The sequence below is a fragment of the Musa acuminata genome, chromosome BXJ3-9, assembly GCF_036884655.1.
Source record: "Musa acuminata AAA Group cultivar baxijiao chromosome BXJ3-9, Cavendish_Baxijiao_AAA, whole genome shotgun sequence".
NCBI classification, from domain to species: Eukaryota; Viridiplantae; Streptophyta; class Magnoliopsida; order Zingiberales; family Musaceae; genus Musa; species Musa acuminata.
This window is the reverse complement of record NC_088357.1, coordinates 27,967,122-27,992,818: the sequence shown is the minus strand read 5'-3', so window position 1 is coordinate 27,992,818 and position 25,697 is coordinate 27,967,122. Positions and strand designations below refer to the sequence as shown.

General features: G+C 40.5%; 1 protein-coding gene across 6 annotated transcripts in view; it reads right to left on the bottom strand.

Annotated features, from left to right (window-relative positions):
* The window catches only part of LOC103973238 (tetratricopeptide repeat protein SKI3), a 64,242-nt gene that overhangs the window by 28,798 nt on the left and 9,747 nt on the right, over window positions 1-25,697 (bottom strand). For 4 of the 6 annotated variants that reach the window (XM_065168412.1, XM_065168413.1, XM_065168411.1 and 1 more), the window contains 11 exons: window positions 15,187-15,345; window positions 15,019-15,099; window positions 12,557-12,804; window positions 12,309-12,480; window positions 12,125-12,240; window positions 11,975-12,032; window positions 11,224-11,289; window positions 9,651-9,869; window positions 9,378-9,429; window positions 8,828-9,201; window positions 8,625-8,719 (listed from right to left, as the gene is read on the bottom strand). In XM_065168412.1, coding sequence (XP_065024484.1) covers window positions 8,625-8,719; window positions 8,828-9,201; window positions 9,378-9,429; window positions 9,651-9,869; window positions 11,224-11,289; window positions 11,975-12,032; window positions 12,125-12,240; window positions 12,309-12,480; window positions 12,557-12,804; window positions 15,019-15,099; window positions 15,187-15,345 — 1,640 coding nt within the window. The remainder of the gene's footprint in view (window positions 1-8,624; window positions 8,720-8,827; window positions 9,202-9,377; window positions 9,430-9,650; window positions 9,870-11,223; window positions 11,290-11,974; window positions 12,033-12,124; window positions 12,241-12,308; window positions 12,481-12,556; window positions 12,805-15,018; window positions 15,100-15,186; window positions 15,346-25,697) is intronic. The other 2 variants (XM_009387743.3, XM_065168414.1) reach the window with 1 other exon arrangement.

Genomic DNA, 25,697 nt, shown 5'->3' with positions numbered 1-25,697 from the left:
CGCTCGAGACGCTAGGCGCTCGCCCAAGCGTTCACCCGAGCGAAACGAAGCACTAAAATATAAAAATATACAATATAATTAATAAATATAATTATTTAAAATTTTAAATTAAAATATGTTATTAAATTAAGAAAATCTAAGACACAAAATCACAATGTCACATTAACAAAAGGTTTCAAGATTCAAAACAATAAAATTTTATATCAAAGTCATTCATCATAATCAATATTATCGTCATTTTCACATAAATCATCTTCATTGAATCTTTTTTTTATGTCATTGGAGACTCTATTGAGTTTCTCTGTCCACTTGTCATTTATCTTGAAACCTAGCAATAATTTCAAATAAATAAAAGTTAACAGTATTAAAATCAAAATAAAATATTATTAATCTATTAACAATATTGAAAATTAATAATTTCAAATAAACCTAATAATATTAACAGTATACAGTATACTGTTAACAGAAGGAGAAAAAGGAAGTGTAAGGGGGTGCTGAGCCTGCTGACTAAGAAAAGAGGAAGCAGCAGCGGCAGCGGAGTGTAAGGAGGCAGCGGCAACGACAGCGGCAGCGGCGAACGGCGACAGCGATAGCGATAGCGGGAGCAGGAGCGGCGAGCAGCGGGAGGCACGAGCGGCGACAACGGTAGCGTTTGCAAGCAACGATAGCGGCAGCGGGAGCGAGAGCGGGAGCGGCGGGAGGCGTGAGCGGCGACAACGGCAACGTTTCCAAGCAGCGACAGCGGCGAGCAGCGGGATCGAGATCGGGATCGGGAGCGGTAGCGGCAACGAGGGTTAGGGTTGGGTTGTCACTGATATAGGTTTTAGTTGGTTCGATTGAACCAACTAACCACCGGAAACCGAATCAGAACCGAACCAGACCTAAAATCCTGGTTCGGTCGCCTTGGTTAACCCAGCCGCTCGGCCGAAGCGCCCAGCGCCTAGGCTCGGGCGAGCGCCCAAGCGGCGCCTCTTTGAAGCGCGTCGCCTAGAAGATTAGCGAGGCGCTCGGGCCTCGCCTCGCCTCGCCCGGGCGCTTAGGCAAGTGCCCGAGCGCCTTTTTAAATCGCTGCAAAAGATATATTATTATAAATTCACAACAATAAGAGGTACTCCTTTTCCAAACGGAAATATATGGTCAATCTCTCATGCATCAGTTTCAGCCAATACACATGGAAAACTTCATGAAACAACTAGCCACAGAAAGGATATAAATTCTAAAGAAAATGCACCAACTGAAAGTCAATTAAATGCATTAGTTCCTCGATTACAAAGGCAAAGGAAAAATATTAAACTTATTAAATACATTATCTTAACAGAAAGAAAGACTACAAGAAGCAACATGAGGACTTTTAAGTTAACCTGAAAACAAACCAATCCATACCACCCAAGTTCCCACCCTTAAAACTCTGATTTGAAAACAGTAACATCAATTATATAAATTTCATTCATAACTTAATTACGATGAAGAAACCTTCATTTTAATTAAAATAGGAAGGTAACTTTTATGTGATAACAATGTTGTTCCTTTGAGCAAATCACAAACTTTGCAATGATTTCTATGTGACAAATGACAACACTGACATAAAAATACATCAAGTACCAAATTATTTAGGGCAGTTCAAATTCTTAGACTGGATCAAAATGAATCCAAAAATCCTTAATTTGGTCTGCTAGTCTTGTAATTATAGTAGAACCAACTTTTGCATTTTGACACACACACAACAGAGATAGTGAGGTTGTAAGTACAGATTTGTTAAATTATAGGACTAGTAACCTAATTTAGGAAGTTACAAGATACAGGTATATTGAAACAGTATTACTATACTAATTTATGATCTTGACCATATATTTGAGTCACACATGACAAAATTAGGAGAGAACTTAAAAGGCTTAACAATAAAGTAATCGCCAGAATAGTGTTAGTGCTGTGCTCCATAGATGAGCCTTTATTTATGAACAGGCTTGAATAATGACAGAGACAATTATTAAGAGACTGCCTTTTTTTTTTTGCAACATTTTAAGCCAACAAAAGAAGAGGTCAGGAAACACATAAATAAAAAATCCTTAAAAATTGTCTCATTTTAAATGCAACTGCTGCTGGTCGCATGCCAAAAGTTCAGTGGCACATGACATGTAGGCAATAGACATTGGATCTACATATGCCATGACGCCATCCAGTCTTGAGCTTAAACATGTGGGCAACATATTGTCACACTAGAAGTAGATGACTCTACTGACTAACTTGTAAGGAAAATTTCTTTCTACTTGAATTGTATCTTTGTTTATCTCATTTTTTGTTAAGACTCTAGCAAGAAGAGTCCTAATTGAGAGGGACATTCATGTAAAACCTACCTAAGCCGACCCCTATTAAAGAGATGAAGAGGCCGGCTAAGGTTAGGAGGTTTTTTCTTAGAGAAGAATTAAGAGTTGTAAGGGAATAGGAGTCTTGAGTAGGAGTCCTATTAGGAGTTGGTTAAAAGTAAGAGACTTAAGTAGGAGTCCTATTAGGAGTTAAGGTTTAGAAGTCCTATAAATAGTCATGTATTCCTCCTCTTTTCTTAAGCAATAGATGAATCTTTTCTGCAGCCTTTGAACCGCAACTTGGAGAGAGGAACCCCTATAGAGTTCCAAGGAGGCCGATCCCCTAAAGAGATCAACCCCAAATTTAGAATCTACAAGAGTTCTATCACCTGGTATCAGAGCAGCGTTCTTGGCATCTCGCTGCCCTTCCATAGCCATCCATCAGCCCTCCACAGCCGCCCAAAGCAATTCCCATAATTGCTTAAAAGATCGTCGTCAAATTCCGCCATCATCTCCACCACCACGGATCATCCCGTGAATTGCAACAGGTTCTGGTTTCCTACCTTACTGCTGCTGCAATTTAGTTATCCCTATCCGAAAATCCAAAAAAAAAAAATTGTTCCTATATTGCTGCATAAACTTTTCGTCACAAAGTTTTCATCTCTACAACGAAAGATACATTGCAGAATTTTAGCCGCATAGCACTATTTGTTTGATCTTGATACTATATTTTCTCTGTCATATAAACTAAGATATTACTGAAAATTCTCTCCTCAAATCTCTCAAATTTTTGGTGGAGATTTCGTCGAAAAACCGCTGTTTCTTCGACGACAATTCTGCTCTTACAAGACAACACAATTCTGCAGCAAACTTTCACTGATTTCTATCAAACCTTTGCTGCTATCCACCATAGATCGAAAACTTTCATCCACAGCCCTAAAACTCCACCAAACCACACCCTCAAACTACACCCAAAAAAGCCACAAAACAAACCTAAATCGTAGCCTACATCTACCAATCCACCACCCCTTTCAACCATCACTTCTCTCAACCTATACATGCCTTTAACCCGTCAACAAAAGAGAGATCTTAACATCACAGATTTGGAGTCATATACTATGGCATCTGAGGAGGTAATCAATGCTAAATTTGAAGCCTTCGAGGCACGAATGGAGGATAAGATTCGGACTCTCCTTACCGAATTCAGTTTGGGCCGACCACCAAGTCCGAAGAAATCACATCAAGGAGAGAGCTCTAACCAATCACATGATGCCCAAAGAGATGACTTCCAAGAGAGGGGAGGCTCTATGACCGACCCCAACTATACGTGCATGAGAGTGGACTTCCCTAGATGGGAAGAAGGAGACCCAATTGGTTGGATCTCGCGCGCGGAATGATATTTTCGGTACCATAAAACTGCGGATGCATCCATGGTGGAAATTGTAGCTATACATCTTGAAGGGGATGACATACAGTGGCTTGACAGGTTTGAACACACTTATGGAGTCCTTTCATGGCGACAATTCAGAGAAGGACCGCTGATCCGCTTCGAACCAACTTATTACGAGAACATTGACGGACAACTAGCAAAGATCCGACAAACCTCCACCATTCAGGAGTACCAAACCAGGTTTGAAAGGTTATCTAATCAAACTCGTGATTAGTCTGAAAAACAGCTATTGGAGACCTTTATTGAGGGCTTAAAGCCGGAGATCCGGAGAGAAGTTAAGGCGCGACAACCATACACGCTTATGGCAGCCATCTCTTTTGCACGACTTCAAGAGGAGCGATTGAACCATGAAGCCCGGAAGACTAGGATCACTCCTCGACCTACAATACTAAAGCCCTCAGCCCCCCCTACTATCAACCGAGTCCCTGCACCAAAAAGGTTAACAAGAGAAGAACTTCGGGAGCGATTTGCGAAGGGGTTATGTTGGCATTGTGACGAGCCGTGGAGCCACAAGCATCGCTGTAGAAAAGGGAGACTTCTTATGATTGAACCAGTAGAAGAAGAGGTCATTGAACATCCAGAAGAGAGCCTTGAATATGAAATAGAAGATATGGAAGAAGAGCCACAACCGACCGACATTACGGTACACGCACTAGCCGGCTACTCAAACCCGCAAACGATGAAAGTTGGAGGCCTTCTCAAACAACAGCCGATTACTGTTCTCATCGACACGGGCAGCACTAATAACTTCTTAAATAGTAAGGTTGCTGCTCGGATGGCACTGCATATTGAAGGTTGCAGCAAGTTCGATGTAAAGGTGGCCGACGGCAGAATCCTAAAGTGCGACCAAAGATGCCCGCAGGTGAAACTATTACTGCAAGACCAAGAAATTATCACCGATTTCTTCCTCCTACCACTTGATGACTATGAGGCAGTACTTGGTATAGAATGGCTGCCTACACTAGGTGATATCTCTTGGAACTTTTCTAAATTAATTATGAAATTCTACTGTAAGGGCAAACAGATCATCCTACGCGGGAAGCGCTGAAGCAACGTTACCACTGTTTCGACCCAACGAATGGAGAAAGTTTTACACAAGGTAAATGGTGGCTTTTTTATGCACCTCCAGCAGCAACCAGAGGGGAAGAAAATAGAAATTGAAGATCAAAATCTTGCCCAATTGCTTACTGAATTTGCCGACATTTTTGCTGAACCATGCGGTCTTCCTCCTTCTCGACAACATGACCATCGAATTTCAATCCTTCCGGGCAAGCCACCAGCGAACACTCGACCGTACCGATATCCTCACCTCCAAAAAGATTAAATTGAAAAGATCGTAAAGGAGATGCTTGAAACAGGGGTGATTCGGCCAAGTTGTAGCCCTTATTCCACACCAGTGCTACTTGTACGCAAGAAGGACGGAACTTGGCGGATGTGCATCGACTACCGAGCTTTAAATGGCATCACTGTCAAGGACAAGTACCCAATACCAGTGGTGGATGAACTTCTTGATGAATTAAAAGGAGCTCGAGTCTTCACGAAGTTGGACCTCCGATCCGGTTACCACCAAATTCGGGTATGTGAAGATGACATTCCAAAAACTGCATTCCGCACACATGATGGTCATTATGAATTCTTGGTAATGCCTTTTGGACTCACTAATGCTCCTTCAACCTTTCAAAGTCTCATGAACGATATTTTTCGGAGCTTTCTTCGCAAATTTGTGCTGGTATTTTTCGATGATATTCTCATTTACAGCCCTTCTCTTGAGACTCACTTTCAGCATTTACGGACTGTTCTGACGATCCTTCGGGAGAATACTCTTTTTGTTAAGCAACCAAAGTGTAGCTTTCTCCAGCAAAAAGTAGAGTACCTTGGGCACGTAATATCGGAAGGAGTGGCAGTAGACCCAACAAAAATTTAGACAATGCAAGGTTGGCCGAAACGTACAAACATGAAATTACTACGCGGGTTCCTTGGACTAACAGACTACTACTGAAAATTTGTTAAGGACTATGGGAAGATCAGTGCACCACTCACTTCTCTACTAAAAAAATATGCTTTCTAATGGTCGAACAAAGCCTCTGTTGCCTTCGACAAACTTAAGGTAGCCATGACAACGACGTCGGTGCTAGCGCTACCAGATTTCAGCCGACCCTTCATCATTGAGATCGACGCATCTGGAGTCGGAATTGAAGCCGTTCTCATGCAAAATGGTCGACCACTCGCATACACTAGCAAGGCATTATCTTCCTCCCATCAAAACATGTCAGTATATGATAAGGAGATGCTCGCCATTGTACATACAGTAATGAGGTGGAGACCCTACCTGATTGGCCGGCGATTTCAAATTAAAACCGACCATAGAAGCCTCAAGTATTTTTTGGAGCAAAAGATATCATCCCCTGAGCAACAAAAATGGGTAACCAAACTTCTTGGATTTGATTATGAAATTATTTCAAAAAGGGGAAAGAAAACATTATTGTAGATGCACTCTCACGGCTACCTGAGCAAGCTAAGGTTTCAGCCATCTCCCTTCCTACCACTAGTCTCCTCGTGGACATTAGGGAAGAATGGAAGAAGGATCCAGAGATCAGCAATATTATAAAAAAATTGGAGGATCCAAGTGCAATAGCCCACTTCACTTGGGATTCGAGGGATCTACGCTACAAAGGTCGTATTGTGCTTATACCTGACTCCCCTTGTATCACAATCATCCTGCATGAAATGCACTCCATACCTTCAGCAGGGTACTCTGGATTCCTAAGAACCTACAAAAGAGTAAAGCCAAATTTTTATTGGAGAGGGATAAAAAAAATTATTGCTGAATATGTGGCACAATGTGATGTATGTCAACAGCACAAGGGTGAAACTGTGGCAAATCCAGGGAAACTACAACCACTACCTATACCGAACTCGGTGTGGACTGATATCTCCATGGACTTCATTGAAGGGCTGCCACCTGCCAAAGGTAAAAGCACAATTCTCGTGGTGGTTGATCGACTTACGAAATATGCTCATTTTTGTGCTGTGAGAAGTCCCTACACTGCTGCTAGTATTGCCCAAGTTTTCATAGAAAATATTGTTAAACTGCACGGGATGCCAAGGTCCATTATAAGTGATCGTGATAGGATCTTCACTAGTAAATTTTGGACCGAGTTATTCCAGTTACAAGGCACCAAACTCAAGATGAGCACAGCGTATCATCCACAAACTGACGGCCAAACAGAAGTGGTAAACAGGTGTTTAGAGACGTACCTTCAGTGTTTCGCTAGCGACCGACCAAAAGAGTGGGCAAAATGGCTTCCCTGGGCCAAATGGTGGTATAATACTACATATCATTCATCCACAAAATGTGCCCCTTATGAAGCATTGTATGGTCGACCGACCCCTGTGATTCCAAAGTATGTAATTGGCTCGGCCAAGGTAGATCAGGTTGAACAAGAATTGATTGATAGGGACAAACTCCTACAACTGTTAAAAGATAATCTCTCTACAGCTCAAGCCAGAATGAAGCAGCAAGCCGACACACGACGAAGCGAAAGAGAATTTTCGGTAGAAGATTAGGTTTATCTTCGCCTACAACCATACAAGCAACTCTCCATCAACACTCAAGCCTCCATGAAGCTATCTCCACGATTTTTTGGGCCCTATCAAATCACAGAGCGTATTGGAGCAATGGCGTATAGACTTAAATTACCTGAGGATGCCAAAATTCATCATGTCTTCCACGTGTCATGCCTGAAGCCGAATTGGGAGAACACGAGTCACCCCAAATCCAACTGCCCAACACCACTGAGGATCGAGTTATTCATGCTCAACCACAAGCCATCCTCGATCACAGGATCGTGATGCGTCGCCAACGTCCCTCTACTGAAGTACTAGTGTATTGGAATAATTTACCACTTGAAGACGCCACATGGGAACCATATGAGGAGCTGAAGACCCGGTTCCCTGAGTTCATGGAATCTCAGCCTTGAGGACAAGGCTGATTTGAAGAGGGCGAGTCTGTTAGGACTCTAGCTAGAAGAGTCCTAATTAAGAGGGACATTCATATAAAACCTACCTAAGCCGACCCCTATTAAAAAGATGAAGAGGCCGGCTAGGGTTAGGAGGTTTTTTCTTAGAGAAGAATTAGGAGTTGTAAGGGAATAGGAGTCTTGAGTAGGAGTCCTATTATGAGTTGGTTAGAAGTAAGAGACTTAAGTAGGAGTCCTATTAGGAGTTAGGGTTTAGAAGCCCTATAAATAGCCATGTATTCCTCCTCTTTTCTTAAGCAATAGATGAATCTTTTCTGCAGCCTTTGAGCAGCAACTTGGAGGGAGGAACCCCTATAGAGTTCCAAGGAGGCTGATCCCCTAAAGAGATCAACCCCAAGTTTAGAATCTGCAAGGGTTCTATCATTTTTTCCCTCTGTCTTCTTATTGCTTTTACAGGTTCCAGAGATTCAAACTTTTTAAACTTTCAGCTTGATAAAAGTTGCAAGTTGGTGTATTCAGTTTTTACATGTGATTTTCTTTTATCCACGCTAGAATCTATTTAAAATTCTGATATGACAAGCTTCAATATAGCATTTCTTGGTTTCATCTTTAAGCACTCAAGGCTAGCAGGTGGATCATCTACTTGGTTACAGATTTTGAATTGTGCAACAATTAGACAATGCAGAAAGGATGCAGAACTTGTAAATAAAAAGCAGCACAAGTCATACATAACACTAAAAGCTAAGCCACATAAAAGCATGTTAGACTAATAATTACAGAAAACCAAGATTGCATAAACAGCAATAGGATTCCTCATGAAAGCTTTTAGGGCACTGGTAGAAATTGTTGTCATAAGAGGAGGATCAGATATAGGATGCTAACACTCATTACCTTATTAAAAGACTGTTAGGATACATATGAAGGGCCTTTCTTAGGTAATCTACTCCCCTGTCAATGGCTACAGTTTGAGGAGACTCCTGAGTTATCTGCAAAGTTAAACTCAACAATGAACATTTATACTATCCTGCTTCAAAAGAGTACAGAGAAGAAAAAACTACATACTGAGACTTGTGACTAGAGAAGAATACTCTTACCAATTTGTTAATAGCGGTAATGGAATGTATTTCAATGGCAATACCATGAGAAGCAGCAGCTTGAGAAATGGTTGGCAGAAGCGACTGCAGTTGTTTATTTGTGTCTAAAGCATTTAATGCACAGACGATGAGACTCATTCTTGTATTTTGCAAAAACTCACTTGGAAATTTTCTAATTGTTCTAACTACAGAGTCATATCCTGAAATGTTGTACATTAGTGTGCATATCAACCCAAGGGAAGCCGCTGCACATGTCTGTTTCATGGTTGAGACATTCTCAGCCAACTTTCTCGCCACAGTAAGAGCTAAGTTGTATTGTCCAAGTTTCCACAATGCAACAGCATATATTTGCAAGCCCTTACTATCAAGGAATCCTGAAATATTAATGACATTAAAAGTACATGTAAATATCATTAAAGCCTGCTCTGCTACTAGTTATTTCCCCAGAAGTAAAATTGACACATTATTTATATCTATGATTCACATGAAATTTGCAGAAAAAAATTTCCCCACATTAGAACATGTGTAGAAAATAAGTTCAAGGCCTTACCTTCTTTCTTCAAATTTTCACACTCTTGTGCAGCATCAATTGCATGTCCGGCCTGCAAAAAATAAAGAATGTGGAGAGCATAAAGATACGCAAAAATGCTCCATCAATGATGCATATGTATACATGGAGATGGCATGAGGAGTTGGGGGTTGGAGGGAAGGAAATAAAATTGAAAAGGCATTTTAGAAAAGCTTCTACAAAAATGAATAAGTAAATGATTTTTATTCTGTGGACTAAAGGCATTCAATGTAACCAAAACTAAACATAATTTACCTTACAAAGTGATCTAGCAAGGTTAACTGATACATCAGTGAAGGAAGATTGAAGATCACTCTTGAAGTTGGGAAACATTCTCAAAGCACATCGTGCCTTCTGATAAGCAACAATTGCAGACTGATAATCAGTCCGTGATTCACATACTAAGCCATGTAAATTATGGGACTCGGGTAAGTACGGAGCCCTTTGAACGGCCTGCCCTATGGCTCCAATTACCTGCAAATCAAATGCATGATATTCTGAAAACCTAATTAACAAACATGACAGGCATATACATATGGAATGACAATGTAGTCTACAACTGTTAAAAACAAAAACCAAAGTGATCCATCAACTGATGAATGTTACTAACATCTTTTCTCACCTAACCAAGTATAGAACAACTAGTCTTATCTAACTTCAAAATCAGTGTTACCTTAGTTTCTTGCATCAACCTGGTTAAAATTATGTTTTCCGTGAATTTATGACTACATTGAGAGTTTACAGTATCATCTGATTCTGATATACCCGGATCCACAACCGGCACCCCATTCAAGGCCAATCATGATCCTTTAGATCCACTACGATGGGTCCTATCAATTCTAATTTTGTCGTCACTAGCCGAAACCATACTGATCTTACGAACTTGACCATCATGTCAAACTCTAATAATGGATTCTATAAACCAATGGATGTGATAACACTAAATCTGGAACATTTTGGTTTATGAAACTTAAAAATTTATATTCTAACTTTTCACAGTCAGACATACCCATAACACGCAATAAATTATCAAATTATTAATGAAAATCCACTACGATGTGTCCTATCAATTCTAATTTTGTCATCACTAGCCGATAACATACTGATCTTACGGATCTTACAAACTTGACCCTCATGTCAAACTCTAATAATGGATTCTATAAACCAATTGATTTAATAACACTAAATCTGGACCATTTTAGTTTATGAAACTTATAAATTTATATTCTTTCACACTTTCACACTTGGACATACCCATAACACGCAATAAAATATCAAATTATTAAGAAAAAAATTCTTCTCTGATGCATAGGCTGTAGACAAATCTATATCGAATCAGATGCCGTAAAATCCTTCTCAAGTGTCAACATCCACAGAACAGTGACCAAAAACTGGTTATAAATGTGACTATCTCGTGTCTCAAATCTGTCAACTTAGATGAGAACAAAAGTTCAAATTAGATATCCACAACCCAAACTACATTCAAGCTAGACACTATCTGTTTAAAAAAAATATCATCACAGATTCACTTATTTGGCATTCACAATTGGCAAATTCTAGTATGACCACACAGCATGCCTTAAACATTTTAATAAGAAATTACAATATATATATATATATAGATATATATATATATATATATATATATATATATATATATATATATATATATATATATATCTCAATATTTTAGTGTGCTGAAATGCTTGAACAATTTGTGCTTCTCTTTCAGCAAGTCAAGAAACAAACATGGTTAAGCCTTAACCGTTAAGGCAAATAGTTGTGGCTTTAGATAAGCGAACACAATAATTAACCAAAATGTCAATACCAGCGGGGATGACAGATGACCAGAAAGAACTGCAAGTGCACAAAGACCAACTTGAAATTCAGCAAGCTGCAACCAAATCATAAGCACAATCAGGAAACTATATAGCTAAAACAACAGCCTACAAATAAGTGGAATTACAATGTACAAAAGGTGATAATATTCAATTTTCAAATGACAATTGTGTAAAATATCTGGAAAACCAACAAATAAAGAAGCCTATCTGCAGTGGCTTGATTATTTTGAGTGTAAATAATTTATTTCAGACCAACTTGAAATTCTGCAAGCTGCACCCAGATCATAAGCACAATCAGGAAACCATATAGCTAAAACAACAGCCTACAAATAAGTGGAATTACAATGTATAAGTGGTGATTATATTCAATTTTCAAATGGCAAGTGTGTAAAATATCTGGATAACCAACAAATAAAGAAGTCTATCTGCAGTGGGTTGATTATTTTGAATGTAAAGTAATTTATTTCAACATATAATTAAAAAACCAAACTACAGAAATCTCAAAATCGCAATTTTTTCAAGAAAAAATCAGTTTTTTAGTAGTCACATAAATACATTATAATGAAATTCATTTTTTCAGAGCTTGTCTGTCGATTAATTATGAAATTATAACAAAATCAATAATCAAAATCAAATAAATACTTCATTATGAAAACCCTTGATTAAATTGCACATGCAAAACTTCAATGTGCTCAGAAAAGAGAAAGGCAATAGAGTATTGGAGAGAAAGGCACTTACAGGCAGTGTCTGCACAGCCCACAGACAGCTTTCAAAAGCTTCATTTGTCGAGCAAAGCCTAAGATAATATTTGTCAATGGAAATAATTTGCTAAATGTCAAAAGCCTAAGAAACATGATATTTGGGTCTTGAGAAATATTCATTATATACCCATCCTGATAACTAGCTGACATGCCAGCCCATGGTAATGCCAAAGAAGGATCTATGCTTCTTGCACGATCAAATGCTTGACATGCCAATTGCTTTTCTCCCGAGTTTTTATAGAGCTGCAAACTAACAAAATCAGATTATTATGTTTCAAGACTTGGCAATACATGAATGCTTTCATCATTACCGTTCCCAGATATGCCCATGATGAGGAAAGAGACACATCCAACTGCAACGCTCTAATCAAAGCATGTTGCTTCAGAGCATCACTGCTAGCCAGACATCCCAACAAAACCCAGAACTCCTTATTAACTCCTTCCAGCAACAAGCCACCTAGGGCCATCCTCTCAGGTAGCTGCCTAATAAATACAGAATCAATTTAGCCCGATTCTTATATTAAGATGCGATAACCAAAGTTTTATTTAAATAGCTTACCAAATTTCCAAATCATTGTTGTTTCTCTCTTCTAGATAGCCAATAAAATCAACAGAGATTGCAATATCAGTGTAAATATTAGCCTGCCAAGGAGCCAAGTGTAAAGCCCGCTGATACGAGTGTTTAGCACTAATTGCAGCTGAATAGCATGTCTTTTTCCAGCTGATGATGGAAGATTTCAAGAGATCCTCATCTATTTCATATCCAATCCTTCCAGTTCCCCATGGATAGCATTTTGCATATGCAATCTAATATCAACAAAAAATGCATAAAAAAGTAATTCAGACTTCAGAGTTCTGTATTAACATGCCAGATAGTGAAAAATAAGTCATTTGATAAATTGAAGCTTAACATAACATGATACCACAAAACTGCAACATTTCACAACCAATTTAATAAATTGAACCAGATCTAAGGTTCTTAAACCCTTTCTACCCCCTCATTCTCTCCCCTTGCACTTGCCCTAACTCATCTACTCTCCCAATCACTTTTTCACTCACATATTTCTCTCATTTGCACTCTCTTGAACTCCACAAAGCTGCAATTTGTGGATTGGATCAAGCATAGGAGGCTAATTAGGGAGAATTAACAGTATGTAGCTTCTCAATCGCATTTAGCAATCCATTTGGTCTGGAGACATGACAGCGACGTGAACAGTAGTGTCTCAACTGATGATAGCGGCGATGTCGAGGAGTCGATGGCCCTCTCTACATAATTTGAGGATGGTGCATAGACCGAGGAGTAATATCTTACACATGCCACCCAAGATTCAAATCATAGAGCTTGACGTGATAATTGGTCATTCTTCTCCGAACAATAGTATGGTAATCGATCTTATGATACAAAGTAACAGATCGTACTTGTCACAATACATGTCACAAACGTACTTGCCTCAAGAGCCGTCTCGAACATATGTGGTTCACGATAATCAAACTATAACCATCACCACATTGATGCACCAATGACATACGGTGTATCAATATACTATGTCATGAGATCAATTTTAAGATTAGGTCCGACAAATATATCAAATTGATATACAGATATATAGGGTCGAGAACCCCGACTCACCGCTCATGGAGTCCTGTCATTCTTTTGATGGTAGAACCAAGTATATCCATCGATCGATTACTTGATTCATTTGAATCTTAAAGTTTAAGTTGTTTAACAAATAATCTTACAATTCAAATCATTTCTTTGTCAATAATTCAATATCAACAAAAGGATAGTGCGAAACATACCATGATGCTACTCCTTAAAGCCTAAAAAAGATATCTACTATTATTCTTTCCTAATTTAGATTGTTTTGCTACAATTATACTAAACTTACATTTATTTCCATCTTAAAAACCCTAATTTAACTTTTTTTTATTTTGCAAGAATTTTTGGAACTATTTTCGATCATTTTTCCATGCCATCAGTACGCCTTGCCATACCAACAAATGGTACATCGATGCAGAACGATACGTTGACTGTTCGATACACCGATATGAACCAATAAGGTGAACCCTGATTTTGCCAATCAGCACATACCACTTGGACATACTATAGTAGTATGATGTCAAGATGAAAAAAGTTATGTGCCCATTAAAAAGTTAGGGCAATGTCTAAAAGCACAATCCTCATAACATGGATCTACTGACAACTATCAAGCTGGCCAAGCATGGGATTTCTGTATGCTAATTATTGGGCTGGCAAATTATGTAAGGGCATAAATCTCCTTGCTTACTATTGCTCTCTTGATGGATGCACAAAAAAGAGGGAAATGGGAAACTTATTGCAAGAAGGCAAGTGCCTTTATGGTTCCCACTTATGGAAAAAGAAGCTAGTGTTATTGGACAATAGAAAGGTAAGAGAGCAAATCTCTTGTGAATTTGAAATAGTTATTATTTGGATTTAATTTCTGCTGCGTTTCCACCTCAAAGATTAGGTCATAGTGTATGATTAATAGAGATATCAAACAAGCATGATGACCATAAGACTTTGATTTCATTTTTGTCTTTTTTTATTTCATTGTCTTAATTAATTAAGAGTTTACGTTGAAGTTCTAATTTAACTTATCAAACATTAATAGAAGTTTGACAAGTATAAGGCACCAAAAATGTGGAGCTTCAATTCTGTTCGCATGTAACTCCTGCTTAAAAAAGTCAAACAACATAAGAACAAGACAAAGAGCTAATGTGAAGGGGAAGAAGCATAGAAGAACTGAAGAAGAATAAAAACCTTAGACATAAATAATCCTAGGAACATTGAGCCCCTTGATAACTAAACAATGCAAAAACTAAATGGTACATTCATATTTCCAACACCAAAAACTACAACAAGCAGTTACCATCACACAAGGAACTAAATGGTACATTCATATTAAGCATTTGAGTTTCAATAGGCACAAGTCTAAAGATGCAAAGTACATAAAAAACAAAACCCATAAAACAATAAAATTTATTAATTACGACATATACCTTGATGTCCCCATGCAACTTCCAAGCAGAATATAAATTTCCAGACAAACAGGTACTGACTTTTGCAGCTTCTGATGCTTCCTATAGTCCACCAGCATGCACATATAATCATATAAAGCACTCAAGCCTTGAGAGGGGGTAAGCTTTGAAACAGTCCTGACAACTCACTTGTAAGAGATCAGCTGCCCAACCAAATGCTCCAGATTTAATGCAATCTTTTGACCAATCAAGCAGCCCAGAAGCAAGCCCAAGGTGTGCAGATATATTGTGTGGTGCAAGTTCCATAGCACATCGAAATTGTTCAACTCCCTGTAACCATAGATTTCGCTAAAAGAAAAAAACAGAATTCTCCAAGGTAGGTTGGAATAAAGACTAACTCATCAAAATTTGCATTAAGCTAAGCAGTACGAACTAAAGTTTCAATTGCACACATGCACCAGGTGTTATGAATAGTCTCATGCAGAAGCATCACAACAATATCCTCGAGGAATACCATCACCACCAACAACAATAACAAGCTATAATGTTCCAAACTATTTGAGGCCAGCTACATATGTCTTTCCCACCATTGAGCTCTATACAAGAGCATTTAAATAGCATGTTCCAAACTATTTGGGGTCAGCTACATCAATCTCTGATTCAATTAAAGAGCAGATAAATATATTTATATTATTTTTATTAAAATCTTTTCATCTCTCACTATGTCAACTCACACTAGTAATATCAATCAACTCATCTTGTGCAACCATAGCATCTATATATCTTCTTTGAACAAGTCAATATTATCTTAAATGATCTTTCTCTCATTTTATGTTTTATCGCAGCTATATCTTATTATTCATAAAAAAAATATTTTTATATTTTTCCTTATACTAGACATTCTCATCTCAGCTATATAAATTTTTTTTTTCCCGTAGCCGTTCAGCAGTTAGATCCAAAAAGCATGATAGACTAGATATTGTTTTATCAAATTTTTCTTTTAAACCATGAGACGTCTTATGATCACACAACTCTTGATGCTCCTTTTCACTTTAATTATCCACTTCTACTTTATGAACAATATCTTCTTGAATCTCTCCATCCAAGTTAATAATAGTTCCAAAAAACCTAAATACTTTGGTTACAAAAGCTTCTTGCTCAATGATTATAACTACATAGTTAATTGTTCTCTTAGTATAACTAATATTGCATTTGATAGGTTCAATCTCCAAAACTCAAATTTAATATTAATTTCATCTAAACTTTCATTACTAAAATGATATTGTTAGGAAAAGAACATACAGTAAGGAAGTCTATTATATACATGACTAATAAGTTCCTTCATTACCAATATAAAAACTTAATGGCATAAAGTTAATCATTGATATAATGATAGGAAATTTGCTAAATACATTCTCTACAGGTTTAATACCAGTAACTACACCATTATGCATTTTTCATAACATCAATACAATTAGTAGTTTTTCCTTTCTTTTTAGATGAATCATAACAAATCTTTAGGAGCTCCCTACCTGCCTATCAAAAGCTTTTTCAAAGTCAATAAATTTATATGTGATTTTTTAATTCTCTACATATTTCCATTAGTTATCTTATCCAAGGATTGAAATTTCGTATCATACCGGAGTTTCAAGATTCGCTCGATACGGTACGATACTATATATCGAACAATACATTTCGGTATACCGCTTGGTGTGTGTGTATATACATATATATAAGTAAAAAAAAAGGGTGACGATTTCTTCTCCCCACACGAGTAGAAAACCAATGCAACGTCGCCTCGTTTTATATATATATATATATATATATATAAGAAAAAAGAAAAGGGTGACTGCCTCATCACCCTTTTTGGCGTGTGGGGAGAAGAAATATGTATATATACATATATATATAAGAAAAAAAAATTATTTTCTATGATGTCGCCTCTTTTTTGCCTGTGCGGAAAAGAAGTAGGGAAAAGAAACCGTTTCTTCTCCCCGTGTGGATGAGAAGTCATCGACAAACGAGGAGGGAGAGCGATGTCGATCTTCAGGTTCTCCTCTTCTTCTCCCTCAATTAATACTCTTCTTTCTTCTACCTCGATTAATACCACCGCCTAATTTAGGACGATAACGGGGCGGAAACAACCCCAATCGACGGTAGCGGACTGTCACGGTGGTTTTGCCTAAGTCGTGCGGCACCCTTACGTGTCCGTCCGCAAAGGTCAACCTCCCCGAAACCTACCATGGTCCCTTAGGACCTACAAAAGAGAAAACGGGTTAGAGAAAGCGCCTTACTCAGGATCCACAAGCAAGCATTTCAGAAAATACTTCATAACCAAGGTAAATTACAAACACACTTCACAAGCTCTAAACGGTCGCATAACAAATGATCCAAAATGGTCCACTACAAACCGAATATCTCTCACAAGTGTCCACATGACATAACATTTATTTACAAGCCTAAAACGACCACCAAACTCAACTAAAATAGGGCTATTAAGCATTCGACCGTCCCTCTACATGCTGTGCAAAGTATGAACATACCAAAAGACACGGGCATACATAAGTATTACATCAAACATCCTGTTTAGAATTTTGTCCGTGACATTCTCCCAGACTTATTCCTTCGACGTCTTCGTCGAAGCCTTTGCCGACACTACAACTCCTCGCCTTTGCTGAGTCTTCAATCTTCTGCTATAGCAGCAATGCGCATCTTGGCTCTAATGTGGGGTTGGCTAAGTTGTGTTGATCCCTATTAGTTCCTACAGATCCTTCAGATGAAGGAAAAGACCATCCTTGCTATGCGCCAGTCTCTTAAATGCCTCATGCTGCTTGAACTTTTTGAAGTTTTTGGATCCTTCCTCCACAAAATTTGCCCATCGACTCTTCTTTTACTTAGTTGTCACTTCTAAGTAGGTTCGCATCACTTCCGCTTTCGATTAGTATTCTCTTAGGAAATGAAGCAGGTAATCTACTCTTAGTAGCACTGATCACCATTGGTGAATTTGACAACTATTGTCTTCCATTTAGTTTCTTCGAAGGGTCTTTGAACATTTGTAGAGCCCCTCTGCTGGATAGATAAGAAAATTTGGGTACTCGGTTTCGCCCATTCTCTTAAGGGTTGAGAAGGCAAAGGTTACTTGACTTCGCTGTCTCCTCGAATGTTGTACTCCATGCATCGAGCTGGTTACTGGCCTTCGCTTGCTCTTTGCTCACACTTCTGAAGTACTTGAAATGTTTGCACTCCTTGCATTGAGTTAATTACTGTGATTCACCTTCTCAATGCCATCGAACTTCTGGAATGTAAGAAGTTTTCACCACAACTTGGAGTAAGTCTCTTGTAGCTTTGGTCGCCTCTAGGATTGTACCGCCTTCTCCATCAACCCTGCCGCCTACTCCACTGAGTAGCAAAGGTACAACACCGCATACTGCCTATTTCGTTCCTTGGTCATGCACTCTTGCACGACCCGAAGTCCTTCACTTTCGGCTATCTTGATAAAAAGCTCGATGACACCGGTCTTACGAAGTTCCTTGGCCTCTGCCCTTCAGCCTTGTCTCGATACTTGGAGTTTGCCTCTGCATGCTCCACCTCCTCAGCCCCTTTCACGACCAAGTGCTCTCCCTCCGTGAGAGCAAGGGATCGATGACTTCATGAAAGTCCCGCCTCTGCTGTACCAAGGCGTTGCCATGCCCATGGCCCTACTATCCGGCGCCTCACATCTATATCCTTATCTTCACGATCGGTAGATATATCTATATAGCACTCCTCCGAGTCCACCTCCATTCTAACCGATGCTTTGTTTTGGGTAGCTAAGTCCCTTTGGACTCGGCGTCGCTTCATCGCCCCTTTCGACCCCCTGTTTCAACACCTTCATGTTCTCCAAGCAGTTCCCCTTAGTCGATGGAAAGACAGATTGCAACTCCCATATATGGCCCCTGCCATCATGTTGCAGGGTTCGCACCGATTCTGTTCTCTTTAGCTTCCTTGGTAGCAACGTTCGCTTACTCAGCCTTGTCCTTTGACTTGTCAGGCTCTCGTAAGCGAATATGCTCTAGAGTAGTCCAACTCTCTAGCTGCTTCGATCACTACATGATCAAGTCCCTCCCATGGGACTCAATGGTACTTGCATTCGAACTTTTCCCTCGGTGGTACACAGCCCCCATATGCTGATGACCAAGGCTTTAATCCGATGCAAAATTCGATGCACGCACGGAAGACCCGCCTCTACGGTATCATGGCTTTTACTCCTTAAATCCATAGCCCTTCTTTCTATCGTGTTGTTCACCAAAGTGGAGCTCCCAATAGCTCCCGATCATACCTCCGTATGATATAATCCCTCATGGGACAAGATTCGTGTGTATCGCATTGCCACGAACTATTCCACCACGATCCGCTACACCATGTCGCCTCCTGGTGACATCTTCATTACATTCTAATCTTTGTGGGATGAAATCGAATTGTGATCCCTCCATGTGTGGCCTCTGCCAACACAACGTGGCCTCTTCTACCTTCGATTGTGTTCGCTCCTTTGGCAATCGACCTTCCTTCACTCGCCCTCGGGTCACACCTAGATGAAACACCGCTCTAGGACAGTCCGTCGCCTAGTACCTCCCGAAGTCCATTGACTTCGCTGAAATTTGTGCACCATTATCTGGATCCTAAGCCTCTGCCCCTACCAACACAATCTCCGCTGTGCACCACTCCCTTCATAGCAACTTGAATGGCAACACTATGGCATATTCTTCAAGAGTACCCGCCTCCGCGTCCTCTTGCCCCATGCCAAGGTCTTCTGAACCCAACTTCGCCTCCGCAAGTTAAGTCGCCTCAGTTCCTCCGTCAAATACTTCTTTGAGGTAAGATGCATGTGCCCAGAAGCTCCCTTCGTCTTTGGCACCATGCAAGATGAGTAATCCACGGAACGACATGATCCCGCTCTTGTCTCTGCAAGAGTTCATGTCCTTGACCTCTGTCCAAGGAAAGCTCTGTGCCTCCACTCCATGTTCCATCTTCTATGCCAGCTCCCTTCATGCGGCTTAAGTACTTCGCCAAGTTACACCCAAGTTGCTCCGCTCCTCGTTTTGCATTGAGCTGATGGTGGCTCTTACGCCCACCATTCCACGGGTCAGCCCTCCATTGAGTCTAATCTCCATATCGACTCCAAGTGTGCCTTCATTTGTGTTGCCTTGGGTCGCTTCCCTACTCGATCTCACAATGCATTCCCCCAATGCATTATCTCAAGTGAGATCATGCGACGACTCCTTGCCGCTCACTTGGTCCATTAAGCTTTGTAAATTTGTTTTTGTGGTCCTCCTCCTCAACATGTGCGATCTGTTGCACATGGTTCTCCCTTTGGAGAGCCGAGACTTATCCCTCATGGATATTTGTCCCGTTCGAGCAACTTCTCTCTTCATTTCCTTCTCTTTGAAAGTTTCGGAGACCACCATCCCCTTGACTACTTTGCCTTGCTGAACAAACTGTGCATTGTTCTGCCTCCCGCAAACGCACTTGCTAGATTGCGACTTCATGTCAATACAGCCCCCGCTACACCCCTCAAGGCATAGCAACATGCTGAACTCGCTGCACACTTCAACCTTCTACGGACGTATCCTTCTCATGCTGAAGAGAAAGTTTCAATGCTCTATGACGCTAAGTTTCGATCGTCTTGGGATAGCCACGAACACTCCATCATTCGCACACAAGCATTTGCATGAGTACCGAATTCTTTGAATTAGCAATTCCCCTCACCTCTATGAGCTTTGCATAACTCTTTCGTTCGTTGAATAACTCATTCCACCTACATGGTCTCATCCTTTACCAAGCACCTCGCTTGCCTTGAACACCATCAAGTAGGGTTACCAACGTTGAGCCGTAGCTCAAACTCAGCCATCCCAACCTTTATGCGCTAATCATTCTTCCCAGCTTGCTTATCCTCGTTGTGCTTCTTGCGCGAAGGGTTAGCCATTCCTCTGAATGTCAATCTCAAATGCTCGCTCCTCTGAACGACTCCTTTTTCCCTACATTTCCATGCCCGTTTTGCCCCCAAACGATCGCGCGTGCTGACTTCCCTCAACGCAGCCCCGCTAGGTCCCCCACATTTTACATACCAAGTGTTTCTATGAGTGTTTGTCCAGCTCTGATACCATCTGTCACGGACTTAGTTGTTTTTTCCTAAGTCGTGCGGCACCCTTGCGTGTCCGTCCGCAAAGGTCAGCCTCCTCGAAACCTCCCATGGTCCCTTAGGACCTACAAAAGAGAAAACGAGTTAGAGAAAGTGTCTCACTCGGAATCCACAAGCAAACATTTCATAAAACACTTCAAAACTAAAGCGATCTAGGCTCTGTCGGGCCTTGACGAGGACGTCAAGCTAATTGAGTTGGGGATATTGTAACATCCTATTAGTCCCACATCGGAAGTAGGCAATGTGTATGATTAGCTTATATGGGCCTGATGAGTGTACTACGTTAACTCCCGCTTAAGCATTTTGGTCCGTGGTTGAAGGACCAAAATGGAGTTATTGGCCAGTTGACTCATCAGACTCGGGTCGTGACATTTGGTATCAAAGCCGACCTAGCATTTGGGCAGGGTGAGAGGGCTCGAGTAGGAAAGGGCTACCCGTGGATGGAGTCGAGAACTCATCACGGCATGGAGCCACCACTGAGTTAAACCTCACATGCACTATGCTAAGGTTCGATCTGGGTTATGTCGGGCCTTGACGAGGACGTCAAGCTAATTGAGTTGGGGATATTGTAACATCCCATTAGTCCCACATCGGAAGTGGGCAATATGTATGATTAGCTTATATGGGTCTGATAAGTGTACTACGTTAACTCCCGCTTAAGCATTTTGGTCCGTGGTTGAAGGACCAAAATGGAGTTATTGGCCAGTTGACTCATCAGACTCGGATCGTGACATTTGGTATCAAAGCCGACCTAGCATTTGGGCAGGGTGAGAGGGCTCGAGTAGGAAAGGGCTACCCGTGGATGGAGTCGAGAACTCATCACGGCGTGGAGCCACCACTGAGTTAAACCTCACATGCACTATGCTAGGGTTCGATCTGGGTTATGTCGGGCCTTGACGAGGACGTCAAGCTAATTGAGTTGGGGATATTGTAACATCTCAATAGTCCCACATCGGAAGTGGGCAATGTGTATGATTAGCTTATATGGGCCTGATGAGTGTACTACGTTAACTCCCGCTTAAGCATTTTGGTCCGTGGTTGAAGGACCAAAATGGAGTTATTGGCCAGTTGACTTATCAGACTCGGGTCGTGACAAGAATAGGGTATTTATCCTTAATGGTTATGCTATTGAGAGCTCGGTAATCAATGCATATTCGCCATGTTCCGTCCTTCTTGCGTACAAGTAGCACCGGTGAAGAGTAGAGGCTGCAACTTGGCCGAATAACTCCTGTTTCAAGCTTCTCTTTTTCAATCCTTTCTATTTCATCCTTCTGGAGATGTAGATACTGATATGGCCGAGTATTTGCTAGAGGTTTGCTTGGAAGAATCGTTATATAATGATCATGCCGACGGGTAAGAGGTAGGTTGTGTGGTAGCATTCAGCAAGCAAAGGAAGTAGGTTTGGATCTTCAAATTCTATTGGCTCTCCCTTAGTTTGCTGCTCAAGTTGTACCAAAAAGCCGCTGCATGCTTTATGCAAAACCTTCTCCATTTGTTGTGTGCAAATCGTCGTTACGTCGCCCCCATGTTTCCCGTACAGTATCACATGTTTCTACTTACTGTAAAATTTCATAATTAGTTGCATAAAATTCCAAGAAACATCACCTAATGTCGTCAACCATTTAATTCTAAGCATGGCCTCATGATCATCAAGAGGGAGGAGGAAGAAATATCCAATTATCTCTTGGTCCTGCAGCAATAGTTTCACTCGCGGGCGCCTATGATCATACTTCAAAATCCATCCGTCAGCGACCTTAACATCAAACCTGCTGCAATTCTCGACAGGTACGGCCATCCGGACAGCAACCTTACTATTTAGGAAGTTATTAGTACTGCCCGTGTCGATGAAAACAATGATCGGTTGTTGTTTGAGAAGGCCTCCAACTTTCATCGTTTACGGGTTTGAGTAGCCGGCTAGTGCATGTGCCGTAACTTCGGTCGGTTATGGCTCTTCTTTTACATCTTCTTAATGTTCAAGGCTCTCTTTTGGATGTTCAATGACCTCTTCTTCTACTGGTTCAATCATAAGAAGTCTCCCTTTACTACAGCGATGCTCACGGCTCCACGGCTTGTCGCAATGCCAACATAACCCCTTCGCATATCGCTCCCAAAGCTCTTCTCTTGTAAACCTCTTTAGTGCAGGGACTCCGTCGACAGTAGGGGGGGTTGAGGGCTTCAGTATTGCTGGTCGAGGAGCGACCCTAGTCCTCCGAGCTTCACGGTTCAATCGCTCCTCTTAATATCGTGCAAAAGAGATGGCTACCATAAGCGTGTACGGTTGTCGCGCTTTAACTTCTCCTCGGATCTCCGGCTTCAAGCCCTCAATGAAGGTCCCCAATAGCTGTTTTTGAGACCAATCATGAGTTTGATTAGATAACCTTTCAAACCTGGTTTGGTACTCCTGAATGGTGAAGGTTTGTCGGATCTTTGCTAGTTGTCCGTTAATGTTCTCGTAATCAGTTGGTCCGAAGCGGATTAGTAGTCCTTTTTTGAATTGTCGCCATTAGAGGATTCCATGAGTGTGTTCAAACCAGTCAAACCATTGTATGGCATTCCCTTCAAGATGTATAGCCACAATTTTCACCACAGATGCGTCCGCGATTTTGTGGTACCGAAAATATCGCTCCGCGCACGAGATCCAACCAATTGGGTCTCCTTCTTCCCATCTAGGGAAGTCCACCCTCATGCGTGGATAGTTGAGGTCGGTCATAGAGCCTCCCCTCCCTTGGAAGTCATCTCTTCGGGCTTGGTGCGATTGGGCAAAGCTCTCTCCTTGATGTGATTTCTTCAGGCTTAGTGGCCGGCCCAATCTAAGTTCGGTAAAGAGCGTCCGAATCTTATCCTCCATTCGTGCCTCGAAGGCTTTGAATTTATTATTGAATACCTCCTCAGATGTCATAATATATGCCTTCAAATATGTGATGTTAAGATCTCTCTTTTGTTGTCGGGTTAAAAGCATATATAGGTTGAGAGAAGTGATGGTCGAAAGGGTTGGTGGATCGGTGGATGTAAGCTACGTTTAAGCTTGTTTTGTGGCTGTTTCGGGTGCAGTTTGAGGGTGTGGTTTGGTGGAGTTTTTAGGGCTGTGGATGAAAGTTTTAGATCTGTGGTAGACGGCAGCAATGGTTTGATAGAAATCAGTGGAAGTTTGCTACAGAATTGTCGTCGAAGAAACAGCGGTTTCTCGATGAAATTTCCACCAAAAACTTAGATTTGATGAGGGAATTGATAGCAATATCTCAGTTTATATGACAGCAAGGATGTCCAATTTAATCAAAAAAGTTTCGGCAGTAACAACAAGAAAATTGGTTCAAGTTGCGATAGCAGAATTCTCGTCGAAAAATTTCAGCGGTTTACGATGAAAATTTGCAGCAACACAAATTCGTTTTTAGAGATGAATTCCTCAATAGATCAACCTTAAATGGAAGCCAAGATGATCAATGAAGTGTATAAGATATTTTATTAAAAAAAGATTACAAATAGATGGGTTAAGGCAACAATATGCGGTTGAAATTTTCTGCAACACAGATTTTCAAGTGTAGCAGATTGGACGCAAAAGATCAGTGGTTTATATTGAGAATTTTTTGACGAAACCAAAGGAAAATCCACTGTTAGGAAGTTTCAAAACTATCACAAAAATTTCGTAGAAATTTGGATAGAAAAAATGTAGTATCAAGATCATACAAATAGTGCTATACGGCTGAAATTTTACAGTGCAGATTTTCAAGTATAGCAGATTAGACGTAAAAGATCAATGGTTTATATTGAGAATTTTTTGATAAAACCAAAGGGAAATCTGCTGTTAAGAAATATCAAAGTTGTCGTAAAAATTTCGTAGAAATTTGGATAGAAAAAACGTAATAGCAAGATCAAACATACTGTGCTATGCGGTTGGAATTCTACAATATAATATCTTTCGTCGTAGAGATGAAAACTTTGTGACGAAAAGTATATGCAGCAATATAGGAATAATTTTTTTTTTTGGATTTTCGAATAAGGATAACTAAATTGCAGCAGCAGTAAAGTAGGAAACCAAAACCTGTTGCAATTCACGGTGAGATCAAAGGATGATCCGCGGTGGTGGAGGCAGAATTTGGCGACGATCTTTTAAGCAATTGTGGGAATTGCATTGGGCGGCTGTGGAGGGCTGATGGATGGCTGTGGAAGGGCAGCGAGACGCCAAGAACGCTGCTCTGATACCAGGAGATAGAACCCTTGTAGATTCTAAACTTGGGGTTGATCTCTTTGGGGGATCGGCCTTCTTGGAACTCTATAGGGGTTCCTCCCTTGGAGTTGCTGCTCAAAGGCTGCAGAAAAAATTCATCTATTGCTTATGAAAAGAGGAGGAATACATGGCTATTTATAGGGCTTCTAAACCCTAACTCCTAATATGACTCATACTCAAGACTCCTACTTCTAACCAACTCCTAATAGGACTCCTACTCAAGACTCCTATTACTTTACGACTCCTAATTCTTCTCTAAGAAACAACCTCCTAACCCTAGCCGGCCTCTTCACCTCT